This window comes from Athene cunicularia, assembly GCF_003259725.1.
Source record: "Athene cunicularia isolate RWA chromosome 3 unlocalized genomic scaffold, athCun1 chr3_part1, whole genome shotgun sequence".
NCBI classification, from domain to species: Eukaryota; Metazoa; Chordata; class Aves; order Strigiformes; family Strigidae; genus Athene; species Athene cunicularia.
This window is the reverse complement of record NW_020799097.1, coordinates 51506471-51520299: the sequence shown is the minus strand read 5'-3', so window position 1 is coordinate 51520299 and position 13829 is coordinate 51506471. Positions and strand designations below refer to the sequence as shown.

General features: G+C 37.6%; 1 protein-coding gene across 1 annotated transcript in view; it reads left to right on the top strand.

The window, feature by feature from the left end:
- The window catches only part of TUBE1 (tubulin epsilon 1), a 13263-nt gene extending 122 nt beyond the window's left edge, over window positions 1–13141 (top strand). The window contains exons 2-12 of the mRNA XM_026844196.1: window positions 50–123; window positions 1406–1458; window positions 3929–3986; window positions 4579–4694; window positions 5702–5823; window positions 7130–7317; window positions 8130–8305; window positions 9021–9161; window positions 10716–10856; window positions 11745–11919; window positions 12960–13141. Of these exons, the coding sequence (XP_026699997.1) occupies window positions 50–123; window positions 1406–1458; window positions 3929–3986; window positions 4579–4694; window positions 5702–5823; window positions 7130–7317; window positions 8130–8305; window positions 9021–9161; window positions 10716–10856; window positions 11745–11919; window positions 12960–13118 (1403 nt within the window). The 3' untranslated portion in view covers window positions 13119–13141. The remainder of the gene's footprint in view (window positions 1–49; window positions 124–1405; window positions 1459–3928; window positions 3987–4578; window positions 4695–5701; window positions 5824–7129; window positions 7318–8129; window positions 8306–9020; window positions 9162–10715; window positions 10857–11744; window positions 11920–12959) is intronic.
- Window positions 13142–13829: the final 688 nt, after the last annotated feature.

Below are 13829 nucleotides of genomic sequence, written 5' to 3'. Positions count from 1 at the left end.
TGTATAAGAGACAGTCCCCGTGCCTGACGCGTGTCTCTCCCCTTCGCAGTGGGCCAGTGCGGGAACCAGGTGGGCTGCCGCTTCTGGGACCTGGCGCTGCGGGAGCACGCCGCTGTCAACAAGGTAACGGCGCCGCCTCCCCTCGCCCCCGGCCGCCGCTGGCCCGAGCGGGGCGGCTTGGGGCGAGCCACCTTCCGCGCTCGCCGTGGCGGGGCCACGGTGCTCCCCTCTTCGCTCCGTGTTTGTTACTGTGACTGCAAAAGCACCGTGTTTATTTCATTAAGCAAAGGCCGCTTCGTTGTGAGCAAAATCATCTCCGGGTTTTTCTGCCGCTTAACTAATCTTCGCTAGTTCACATCGGCTTTCTCTAGCCTTTCCGCTTCGCAGAGCCCCTCTCCCTACAGGCAGGCCTTACCAGGTTTGCGGCAGCCAGTGAAAAGAGGGTGGTTCAGTGCGGGATCTTTGCCGCTGGCAGTGAAGCGAAGAAGCAGGCAGCCCACCGAAGCCCACCTTTGTTTTCCCTCTTAGCACAGGCTGTGCAGTGACTGTACGGTAGTGCTGACCCAAACAGCAGCGTAAAGAGCGCAGGGTTGTGCTGAGTACCCTGAACAAAAATGCCACGACTGTAAAGATACTATTTCCTGGCAAACACCGTCTATTAACAGATAATGGTGATCAGTCCTCAATGCCTTCTGTTGAAGCAGCTGTAAAAAAGGCAATTGATGAAGTTCAGAAGCATATGGAAAAATAAAATTAAAAAAATGTAAAAAAATTTTAAAAAACCCTCTTGGTTTTAGTGTTCTAGGGAACAGTGACTTCCAAATTCTGCTTCATCAGGTGTTTAGGAGTATAGTAAGTAGTCAGTAAAACAATGATGTTCAAATGTTTGAATTTGCCGGGTCTCCTTAGCTTTATGGTGGGGTAAAGCAGTTTCCACACCACCCCTCAGCAGGGAGTTCAGGAATGACTGATAACGGTGTGATGTACTTTCCATTCCATAGAACATCGACATCAGTAACATGGACCTGATGAACTGAATACTGTAGCACTGATAAACTCCAGTGAGCTAAACAACAGCTATTCAATTTAATAGTTGCATTGGGATCTTCAGTAAAATCCTAAATCTTTAGAAATTAAGGAAGAGGGGTGTTTAATCTTGTGCTGAAAAATTAATTTCCTAGTTGCATCCTCCTGTCAGTTTTTAATATGAAGCTGATGCTTCACTGAAATGTTCTTTTTGGTGGTGACTTGAGCCACTTAGATTCAACATAGGCATTCACTGTTTTGAGTGAGGGGGGGGGGGTTGACAGGTGACCTTCAGAGGTCACTTCCAATTTAAATTATTCTATGAAAAAGCAATGAGAATTTCTGACATTACACATCATCTTATGTTGTTTCCTTTTAGAAGGGAATTTATGATGAAGCATTAAGCAGTTTCTTTAGGAACGTAGATACAAGGTAAGTCGTCTTAGCAAGCAATTTATCAGTTTAACAAAGTAGATCAACAATTCTAGTATCTTAAGTTACATTTTTCTTTGTTTCAGGTCAGTTTAAATTTTGCTAGAAAAAGATTTTTCTTTTTTGTATTCTCAAAATACTTATATTTACCTTTCCATTTTAACTGCACTCACTTCAGTAGTTAAAGGTGCTGAAAGTGTTTAGGTTTATTTTCCTTCTGTTAAAAAAATGGACAGTCAGGATCTGATAATTTTTGCCATTGAAGATCATGATCAGACTGCAAGCCCTCCAAATACCAACTTAGCTGCATTTCTTACAAAGTTGTAGGAGGGTCTGTATATATAAGGTAGTCAGAAAAGGTCATGTCAGTTTTTAAATCCCTTTTATCCGATTAGTTTGTTACACAGGGACTGGTGGCTGTGATTTTTTTTAAGTTAACCAATTCCTAGAGTATTCAGTCATCTCTTATCTGTCCAGTTACAAAAATCCTTGAATTTTGCAAGAATAAAACAGCTGTGCACTTGGATATTGCTATTGCATTTTAATTAATTAAAAAGCATTTGACCAGCCTCTCTTTCCTTCCATCATACGGCCAGGCTGCAGTACAGCACACAGTTTTAACTAAAATGGCATTGAAATACTAATTGTTTTGTCTCATTTTACCTCTTTCAAAGAACAAGCAAGTTCATTGCAGTTTATCATCGCCATTCCAAGAAAATTTGATTGTAAATAATGTTTCTGTATGTGCCAGATGAAACCACCAAATTTATTATTGACAGGTTGACTGCAATAGAAACATGTTTTCTCTCTGTAAAGGGGAAGAACTTATCTTACTGAATACTGTAGAAGTTTCAAGGAAGATTCCCTTACCCATGAAATAGAAGAATGATTATTCAGATCTCATCTTTTCCAGGAACTGTAGCATTGAACCATAATTTAGGAAAAGTCGTACCAAAATCTGTTGCTCAGGCTGCGAGGTTTTGGCCTTTTGTTATTGTTGTGGGGTCTGTTTTAGTTTTATCAGAACTAGTTCACCTCCCTGGTCATTGCAAGCATAAAACCATATGTCATAAAAGTGACAAATGTCAGTCTTCTATGCCATACCGTACCCTTGTTCAAAATAATTAATCCAAGTGGGTTATCCTGTCAGAAATGGCTGTGAACAAACACACTGACATAACCAGACAGATTTATGTTATGGTGATTATTAAACTGTGTAATATTGGGAAAGTACTTATGCATATGCATGGGTTTATATGCAGAAGTGTATGTCTTAAGCGTAGGGGATTCTAGGGAATGTGGGGATTTTTTTTCAGCAGTTGAATCAAAGTGATTGAAAATATGGTCTGGCATGAAAGACCACAAAGACAACAGTAAGAGAAAAATGTGTTGATTTGGGTTGTTTTTTTTTCCTTTTTGAGTTTGTTAGTCCCTGAAAAGAAATAGGACTTCTCTAGCTGGGTGCTGTAGTGGACTCGTACAGGAAGTTGTGTAGGCTAGAGGAATCACATGAATATTGGAGGCTGCTGTGAGCTGCTCAGCTAATGAGGAGTGAGAGAGTGGAAGATTCCTAAGGATCCCAGTGCAGCCCCATACACTCTTCCCCTCATTCCTGATGGGACTGGGAGTGGTCAGAACATTTGATGCTGTAGTAAATTTCAGCTGGTATTTTTTGAATATTCTTGTGGTTGAATGTAGATTAGTCTAAGAGATGCTTTAAATTTAAACTTGACCAACCCCCAAATTAGGTAAATAATTGAGGGGAAAATTAGATCCATCTTCCAGTATCCCTACCTTTTTTCCCGGTGAATATAGTTTGGCCAGACTGGAGTATCTCATCTTTTGAGTGCAGAGGCACCAGCATTCACTGAGGAAAAAAATGTTATTGTACACAATGCATTGTCCCCTAGGTTGGCTCAGTACAACCAATCCTGGGGAAAAAGGGAAATAAAGCTGTGTCAGCCCAGCATGATTTCTGAACCGGTAAATCTTAATGGCAAGTAACTGAAGCGCAGTGCTGTGCCTGTGCAGGTGCGCAGCTTTCACCCCTTGCGCAGCAGTGCAGTGCGGTACTACCCCCACTGAAAAGCTAGTGGTGCTGTTTGATGCGCTGTGTTCCATGATATGATGCAGATATGCCACATGCTGGAAAGAAGGTAATCCTTTCAAGTTTTGGCAATGCTTGTAGAATTACCACAGAGCTGGGGCTGTATCTGAGAATAAATTTTCAGAGCTTACCTTTTCAGCTTCCTGAAGTACTGCTGAGGATATCTCTGATTGAGAGCACATCCTGTAATTGCTTTACTTTGGGGAAGTATGAGGTATTTCTTAGCAGCATGTTCAGGGTGTTTCTGTTTGTTTACATTGTAACAGGCCTCTGAACATGAAAGATTAAGGAGGGGATTTTATTCTAGTATATATTGCCTTATTTTCTATTACGATTCTGAGCTTGGATTTTTTTTTTTTTCAGAAGTGGTGGTGATGGTCCTGATATTTACAAAGGAAAAATCTGCTCTTTAAAAGCACGAGTAAGGCAATCTATAAAGGTCATTCTTTTTACATTGCATATTTATGTCCAACTGTGTTGGAATTTTTATAAGATCCTTATAATTGCATATGTTTTTAAATACTACTTTGAATAGTAAAATTTCTAATAGTAACTTTTATGATTCAGTGGAGTAATGCAGTTTGCTGCCAGTTTTCTTGAGTTATTTAAATTATAATTTTAATAAAATGATTGCAGATATTACCAACCAAGTTTTCATTTTAATTTTCTAAGGAGTAGGTTTCTTTGAACCTCTTTAAGTGATTAAGAAGCAAGAAAACTTGACACATAAAAATGCTTTAATTTCTTTATTCCTAAGTACTGGGGCAAAATATTATAAAATTTTACCAAAATTGCACTATCTGAAACACTGTCTTATTGAACAACTTCTAGGAAATCTTCCGAAGTTAATCTAGTTGGTCTCCTAGTTAACAACTAAAAAAAGAGGTTTCTCTGAAGCGCAGTAGAAACAAGAGTACCTTTTATATTGTAAATAATTTTATATTTATTTGTGTGATTATTTCAAAAGGGTGGTTTGCTTATGGACTGAATTTTAATTCTTTCCTTTCTCAAAGGCGCTGTTGATTGACATGGAGGAGGGAGTGGTAAATGAAATTCTGCAGGGACCATTGAGGGATTTGTTTGATAGCAAGCAGCTTATCACAGATGTTTCTGGTTCAGGAAACAACTGGTGAGGACCTCTTCAGAAAGCATTTCTTAGCAACTAATTAGATGGTATTTGAAAAGGGAAATGATAACTGTAGCTTTCTGGTTCATTCTGCACCTGGGGAGCTGCAGCATATTACCAATAAACTTTGGAGTCACTGTTGCCTGGAGGAAGGCTTTGAAAAGCCTTTTACAGAAGGGTAATTTTGCTGATACATCATTTTGTCTATTTTTTTCTTCCTGTTTTTTTGATTTTCTTTTTCAAAAGAACATGCTTTTTATTTTTGTTTCTTTGGTATTCATCTGCTTCCATTGCTTGGTCAAAGCCATAATCTAGTTTGAGACTGTGCATCTAGTGTGGAAATTAGATATATGAACAAATGTACTTCTGATTTCTAAGCACCACAGAGTCTGGCTTTGTGCATATAAACTACATTACCAAAAAGAGAATTCAGAAGAAGATTGATTAACATAATGAATTCCAAATTTTCTTCGAGACCTTAATGTGCCTCTAATAATACTCAGTGCACTACAGTCTGGAAAGCAAATCATCAGCAAATGTACCAAGAGTGCAATAAAGGGAATAAAGCATCCTCTAACTTCACCATCTAGCAGGCAAGTGTGTTGAAAATTAGCTGTTTGGGTTTATTACTGGTAGCAATTGACTCACATAGTACTCAAAAGAAGATGAGTACACATATGACATAGGGATATCCTTATTGTTAAGGAGTGTATAACTTTCATTTCATAATTACAAATTGATCATCCAATGTGGGAGTTTATTTCCTTATCGGTACAAAATAATAGTGCACACTCCAAAGCTGTGAACTTAGTGCTACTTGCATCCTCAAAGTTAAATCATATCCTGACTCCCGTGTTCACGTGATGTAGACACAGCTTAGCAACTTTCACAAAATAGGTGTTGCATCCAGCTCTGGACTCTGAACTAAAAAATGTCAAATAGGAGGAGTTAAAATAAAAAAACTGAAAAATTGATTGTTGTTTATTTTAAAGTACTTTTCATATCCTCAGGGCTGTAGGTCATAAGCTGTATGGCTATCAGTACCGGGAAAACATTGTGGAAAAGCTGAGGAAAACCGCAGAACATTGTGACTGTTTACAGTGTTTTTTTATAATTCATTCTATGGGAGGTGGTAAGTAATTTTTTTATGGATAGTATGGTTGCACCAGCCACAGACAAAAAAGAAAAACCTTTATCTTGAAAAGAAGTTCAATGTAATAATTACATCATTCAGATTGCAGAGTAAAAAATTAACACAGTCCAATTAAGTGGACCTGTAATTATTTTTGTTAGAGCACTGAGGAGCCCTAATCATGAACTAAGGGAAGTGCTACCCAGAACAAAAATACAGCTAAAATTTTAAATACAAGGCAGTGAGTGGATCAAGACAGGTACCAAATGCAAGAAACACTGGAGTATTACTGATCAAAAGAAGGGACAGTGGCCTCAGAACACTGACATTGTTGTCATCAAATTATTTTTCATGGTGGGGAAAGAGTTTCCCGAAAGTCTTTGAAGGAGACTTCTAATGTTGCTTAACTTCAGAAAAACTTTGGCTTTCTGTTTCCTTCCACATAATTCTGTTGAATCCAGTCTAGCTACTTTGCTAATAAATCAGAAGGGAGACTCTCTTGCAGTGACAATTTTGTAGTTACTATATTGCCACTAAGCCTTCCTCCCCCAGAAAAGTGGGGGGCATGTATTATAACTGATTATGATGTGGAAAAGACACAGAAAATAGCTCTGAATATGAAGCAGGTTTTGTCAAGGGCCTTCTTTGTGACCATTTGCTTAATTTGAGAGACCCTGCAGATATTGTTTCCATTACTTCAGAAAATTGCTGTCTCGTTCATAGATTTAATTGTCTGCTGCTGAGACTGTTAGCTGTCCAAGACAGAAAAACCACCGTTCAGTCCTCTGATTTGAACTCAACAGCTATGTGCTTAGTGCTAATGAGGAAAAAAGTGTGTGCACTGGGATAAAGGGGTGGTTCCGTTTTAACTGGAGAATAAGAAAACTTTATGAAGAAACTGCAAATGGAAAGTAAATAGTTGTTTGGGGCAGTTCAATGTTTTTAAGGTAATGTTTTATTTCAAAATTCAAATTAAAGAATTTTAAAGTAAGAAATAAAAATACTGGGTCAGAAGAATGTTGATTACGTAATAGGACTTTTTGTTTTGCAGAAACTTTTGCGATTGTGTACTTTATTCTGTCTGGTATACTATGGGAAATATTTTTCTCACTTAATTATTTTCCTTTCTGGGAAAAGCATTCCTGCCTTGATTTACATCTCAGTAGCCTTCAGTGTCAGCCAAGTGCTTCAGAAAATATGAATTAATATATATAATTGAAAAGTTGTATGTTTCCAACTTCTAAGACTTAAGCTTAAGATAACATGAGGAACCTTTTATCTTATTCTGTCTTCATTTCATAATTAGGGACAGGATCTGGTCTTGGAACTTTTGTACTAAATGTCCTTGAGGATGAATTCCCGGAAGTATATAGATTTGTTACTTCAGTTTATCCCTCTGGTGAAGATGATGTTATTACTTCTCCATATAACAGTGTTCTGGCTATGAAGGAGCTTAATGAACATGCAGATTGTGTGCTACCAATAGAGAATGAAGTAAGAAATAATACTCTATTTCTGTCAATTTCTTTTATTATTAGACTGCACACAGGAAGTATTCCTTCCTTATTGAGCAGCAAGTCTTTAAAAGCATGGTTTCATTTTTTAAAGTAATAAATTAACTCCTAAGTCACTTGCAGACTTTTGAAATTCATATGGGTATCACTTAAAAGTTGCTCTGAACATTCAGAGTAGGCTAGACTGAATTTTTTCATATCTGGTTCAAGGTAAACAGTGAAAAGCTTCTGTTTACTGAGGCTGAGATTGTCTTAAATTGCTTTAGCAATCAATTTGTGTGTAGTATTAGTATAGTCCTGCAAGGGACATGACTCCAAATTCCAACAGACTTGACTTTACTGATTAATGATTTGCATGGCTGTCATAGGCATACCTGGCCATCCAAACCACTGGACCCATTTGACTCTAACTTGGACTGTCTTGCTGCTTGCTTATGAAAAAAGCAAGAGAAAGTGAAATATATTTAGAGAATGTAGTTTTGATTTCACAGGAATTACGAAAATTTAAAATGTAATTTATAAGATGAGGATTTTGAATAGTTGAATAAAATGCAGACTTCTGAGTCAAGCTATGTATATGTTTGTGACATATATGAACAGACTTTTAGAAACACTGCAGTCAGTTGGAATTGGTCAAAAGTTGGACTTACATCTATCAAAGGTATAATCTTTGAACTGACAGTACCATGTCTTAGCTTTTTCTTTAAGATTAATTGAAATGAGAAATTGGGACACTGAATTTGAAAGCTCTGTGCTCAAGACTTGTATTCTTTTTTTTTTCCTCTCTCAAAGTCTCTGTTCGATATAGTTAATAAAATTCATCAGATGATCAGTTCTGGGAAGCTAGGGTCAACTGTAAAGCAAAACAGCTTGGTAACATCAAGTGCAGGCAGTGCAAGAACTGTACAAGAGAAGCCATTTGACGCAATGAATAATATTGTAGCCAACTTGCTGCTGAACCTGACAAGGTAAAGTTACATGTTATACTCTGTAGAAGCAGTATTGCTGGAGGTGGTGTGTGCTGCAAATATGCAGGCTTACATGAACTCAAAGAGTTTTAATTGGTTTTGATTGGGTATGAGTCACTTTTTAAGAATCAGTTACTAAATGTTAAAGTATTTGGAAGTATTCAGTCTGTACTGGTGCTGCTCTAGCCATGATAGTCTTAGAACTGCACTAAGAAAAGGTTTATATGTGGAAGGATATTGTCTTCCATTAATGCTTAATGGAGCCCAGGGAGGTTTGCTTTTCTAGCCAGTTGTACCATCAGATTGTTGTTGCTTCTGAACTGCTTATTGCTGCAATAGACTTCTGGTGAAATATACTTCTGGAGTATTGTCCTTCTTTTCTTTTAAACAGCTTGTCAGCAATGCTAAATCACGCATGTTTTATTATAGACTATTTATTAAAACTGATATTCAAGCAGTTATGGCCAAATACTGAAAGTGCTAAAGACTCTGGGAACAGGGTCTTATTCTTGATTATTTCTTTTTTTCTATAAGGAGAAGAGTAGGTAAGATATAGCACTGTTACTGCCAAATATGAAAGTTTAATAATTATCCATGAACATTTTCCTGAATGCTGTGTTTTACAGTTGAAAAATAGATTTAATGGATGTTTACATTATAAAAGTAATTTACTTAGTTTATAGCACAGTTTTATAGAATCTTGTTAAATTTTCAGTTCTGCTAGGTTTGAAGGTTCCCTTAACATGGATCTTAATGAAATCAGCATGAATTTGGTTCCATTTCCTCGACTTCATTACTTGGTTTCAAGCTTGACTCCTCTGTATACACTGGCTGATGTTAATGTACCTTCTAGAAGGTAAGAAAAACATATTATGGAAGCTTAACATATGAAGCATAATTTCTGATTCTTCCATAGTTTTCATTTTTAAAATTCCATTCTATAGCAAAACTAAGGGTGGAAGTTCTAAAAGTTTTAGTCTGACACCTTTTCAAATTCGTCTTGCTGATTTTAGGAACATCCTTTGTCCCTTTTCTCTGTCATGGTTGAGCCAGTAAACTTGAAATGTATTTTTCTTATCTCTGCTGGGAAATGTTTCTGTTGGAAAAATGTATTAATTAGAACCGACAGTACAAGTTCTTTTGAGTAACAGTTTGCAGTTAACTCAGAAAATACTGTAAAGACAAACAAGGAATTAAACTAGACTCCTTGAGAATTAATAGCATCTTCAGTCGGGAGATACAGAGAGCCTATTTAACAGCTTATTGTAACAGTAAACTGACACTTGTCAAATTTTGTGAGATTATTTATCCCACTGACAAAGCAGGAAAATAGCAAGATAAAATAGATTTTACTGGTTTTAGTAAATTAAGTTCAGTCAGCTAAAGGTCAAAATAGTGATAGAGGCAGCTAAGGGTAAGTGATGGAAGTATGCAAAGTGAAGAGGGCAGGACCACCCCTTTTCCGTGATAGCAAGTTGTGGCAATCAGTTGGATCTCTTGAAGCCATACCCTGAGAAGACAATACAGTGCTGGAGAGAAGGTAGCAGACTACGGGGAGATGTTCAGTCAATCATGTTTCAGAATGAGATGGGAATGGTAATGTTTTTGTCTCCTTTAGTTTTTTTTTTTAATAGGCATACTGTGGCAGAGGTGATTTAAAAGAAAAAAAAAAAAAGAAACAGAGATGATAAGTGCAGACAGTTTGGAAAAAGTTGAAAGAATAGCTTAGATGTTATGGGTCCATGGAAGCCTCCTCCAGACACCATCTTTGATATCCCACAGTACAGTGGAGCTTGCTTAAGGAGGTGATGAGAGAAAGAATATGACCTGCAACATCATCTTTTAAAGCAGTCGTACATGATAAACTGAGAATAAGTAAATAAATAGTCTGTCTCTTCCTAAATTATTAATCAAAATTAATACAGTGCTCTGATCCTTTTAAATAATGAAGCCTAACAGTCAGATAATCAGTTCTGTAAGGGTCAGCAGCACTTTGGTATTCCTTGTCAGATCCTTCACAAGCAGTGAGATTGTCCACTCAAATTGTCATACAACCAGAACCTCAAGTAGTTAAATCTTTTTTATGTATTTTTAATACTTTTTAACCCTTGACCTAAAATTGGCATAATAAAGGTCTCTTAGACTGTCCACTTCTCCGACTTCAGACTCAACAGCATCCTGCAACATGAGGGAATGGGAGAAATGGATCTGGTGTGTTTGTAAAAATTTCTAATGACAACATATGTGCATATATAGGTTTGAATCTTTTTCCTGTATTTCATGGTCTCAGGTTAAATGTACCTATATCTGCAGAATTTCATGAACTTTTAAACCCTGCAGGTGGGCATTCTGAAGAACTTTTGTAGCTTGCTTTAGCAAGAGTATATAATTCTGTTTTCTTTCCACTTAGGTTGGATCAGATGTTTTCAGATGCCTTTAGTAGAGATCATCAACTAATTCAAGCAGATCCAAAGCACAGCCTCTACCTTGCCTGTGCACTTCTTGTTCGAGGAAACGTACAGGTATCAGACCTTCGCAGAAATATTGAAAGGTTTGTAATACTACTCAAAGTAGTCATGGAATTTGTTATTGAAACTGTTGTCAGTTGTCCAGAGAACACTCACTTTTCATTTGAAGAGTTTCGGTGCCAAATCCATTTACTCAGAAATATTTTTCTTAATTTCAAAAGGGAAGGAAATGTAATTAATTTACATAATGAGTTAGAATAAGTCACAGCATTATTGGATTTCCAAATAAAGGGAGCTGACTAGATGTCCCTGTGCTGCTCCTCTCATTCTCCAAAAAGGTAAAAGAAGACAAAGCTCAACCATCCAGAGGTCTCCAGCCGGTAAAGGATGTTGGAGGAGTAAGTTCTGTAGTATGTTTTTACTGAACAGAAGGCCACTCTCTTTCATGGTTACTTAGATGTAGATAGGGAATCATCCTTATTTTAACAACTATTAGCACTCCATTTCTACCTTTTTACACTATTGATCTACTTAGTTATAACAGGAAAGGCAGGCAAGTTTTGCATATAGAATGGAGTTTAGGGGCAGGCAGGAGTGCATGGGGAAAATTTCTGAGAATATAAATCATTTTACTGATTTCTAAACTACAGACTGTCCCCACACAGTATTAATTTGCCCCTCTCCTAAATCTCAAGAGTGCATACAGTCCCTTTTACAGGTGCTTGTTACTTTATTTTTCAAACCCTGATACATTAAATTAACAAAACAAAATTGGTGTTTGCCATTTAAATTTTAAATAGACACAGTGTTTTAGTCTGAAGTCTAAAATGTCTTACTCAAAATGATAGTTATAACTGGCTTGCTTAGTTCTGAAAGCTTAAGTGTTAACCACTTCAGACTGTTTGTTAGCAAAGGAAACTTAAGCTTTGTGTTCTTTAAGTTCCTTAAGTAATTAAATTTTTGTATCACAGGTTGAAGCCTTCCCTGCACTTTGTCTCCTGGAATCAAGAGGGCTGGAAAACTGGTCTGTGTTCAGTACCTCCCGTGGGCCATTCCCATTCCCTTCTGGCTTTAGCAAATAACACCTGTGTAAAACCAACTTTTACTGAACTCAAAGACAGATTTATGAAGCTCTACAAGAAAAAGGTACAACTCTTATCATTATAACATGCATAGCCACTAATCATTAGCATCTTGCATTACTGGGAAGCAAATCTTAGTATCACAAAGGTCCTGCTTAAAAGTAACAGCCCAAGATTTTTGTGTTACCTATCAAGGAATCGTTCCAACAGCTGCTGCTTAAAAAGCATAACTCCCTTATTAACCTGTACCTACCAGGCAGTATACTTACTTTCTCTTCAGCAATATCTGACAAATATGCCTACCAGTTTGTGGTGGATTGACTGTGGCTGGCCACCAAACACCCACCAAGCTGTTCTCTTGCTTCCCTTCCTCATCAGGACAGGGGGAGAAAGTACAATGAAAAGCTTGTGGGTCAAGACAAGGACAGGGAGATCATTCACCAGTTACTGTCATGGGCAAACCAGACTTGGCTTGGGGAATATTAATTTCATTTATTGCCAATTAATAACAGAGTCGCAAGAAATAAAACCAAAACTGAAAACCGTTTCACCCCACCCTACACCCTTCTTCCCAGGCTCAGTTTCATTCCTGCTCCTTCTTCACTGACCTTGGTGTCTGCAGGGCTGTTTCTCTCACATTTGTCTAACTCTTCTCTTACAGCTGTTGTGTTTTCTACCTGTCCTTAAATATGTTACCACAGGGGTACTACCAGCATCACTGATGGGCTCAGCTTTGGCCAGTAGCAGGTACATATTGGAACTGGCTCTGGCATGGGGGCAGGTCCTGGTATCTTCTCACAGCAGCCCCCCTGCACCCCCCAGCTGCCAAAACCTTGCCATATAAACCCAGTAACACAGTTTGGTCGTGTAGCCAAGAAGACAGAATATGCAAAGAAGAAATCGGTAATATCAACTGTGATTTCATAGGGGATTGTTATGAAATTTGCCAAGTATTTAAACAAGGGATATCAATATAAGTCTTTAAATCTCCTTTCTACAGTGCTTGCACTCCCCTCTTCAGTGCAGGCTAAATGGTGCTTATTGAGCCAAAAGAATTAGGTGCCACCAGAAAGGATAACATTGAATTCCTTTTAATTCTCATAGGCTCACCTTCACCATTATCTGCATATAGATGGGATGGAGCAAAGCTGTTTTTCTGAAGCCATATCATCTTTGTCTGACCTAATAGAAGAGTACAATGAACTGGATGCCACAAAAGGTGGGCCTAGAACAGATCCATCAAGACTAGAGATAGCTATTTAAAGAAGAACTGATTTTTTTTTTTTTTTTTTTAATTCCCTCAAGCATCCAATCGCTTCAGTTAACCAGAATGAATTACAGCATGCCTAGCTGTTGTAATTCCAAAGTGAGACTGGGACAACATCTTCCAACAACTCTGAGACATGTCATATTAAGTAACAGGCCCAGCCTGTAAGAAATACTCGAAAGGCACCTAATTATGGCAGATATCAGTAAGAGCAGTCTTCCTAACTGTAGAGTAAATTGACATACCATATGTTGTAAAGAGAAGAAAGAGGGGTTGTAGCAGCCAAAAATGTAGTTCTTTTCTCAGACTTTCAGCTTGCAGTAAACTAAAAGCAGGCCTTGCTTCAAAGAAGGATCACCGTTGCTAAGATTTGGTTTTTAACAAGCAACTACGAAGAAAAGAAAAGCCTGCATAGTCTTTTCAAAGACGAAAGCAAGTCTCTGATGAAACTGGTTTCTTAAACTTTGCAGGATTGTAGTCATTTCAGAATGCTCTAAGCTGTGTTCTTAGTTTTAATATTTTTCTTCCGTGTTGTACTTAGCTCTATTAGAGCATTCTGAGTTGATATCAGAATTGTCAATATCAGAAAATTCAACAAAAATTTTGTTTCAACTATTAGACTTGGAGTATTAATTAACATATTTTAATGATTCATATTCATGAATGCTGAGTTGCACTTGATAATGAGATAATACAATATACCTCTG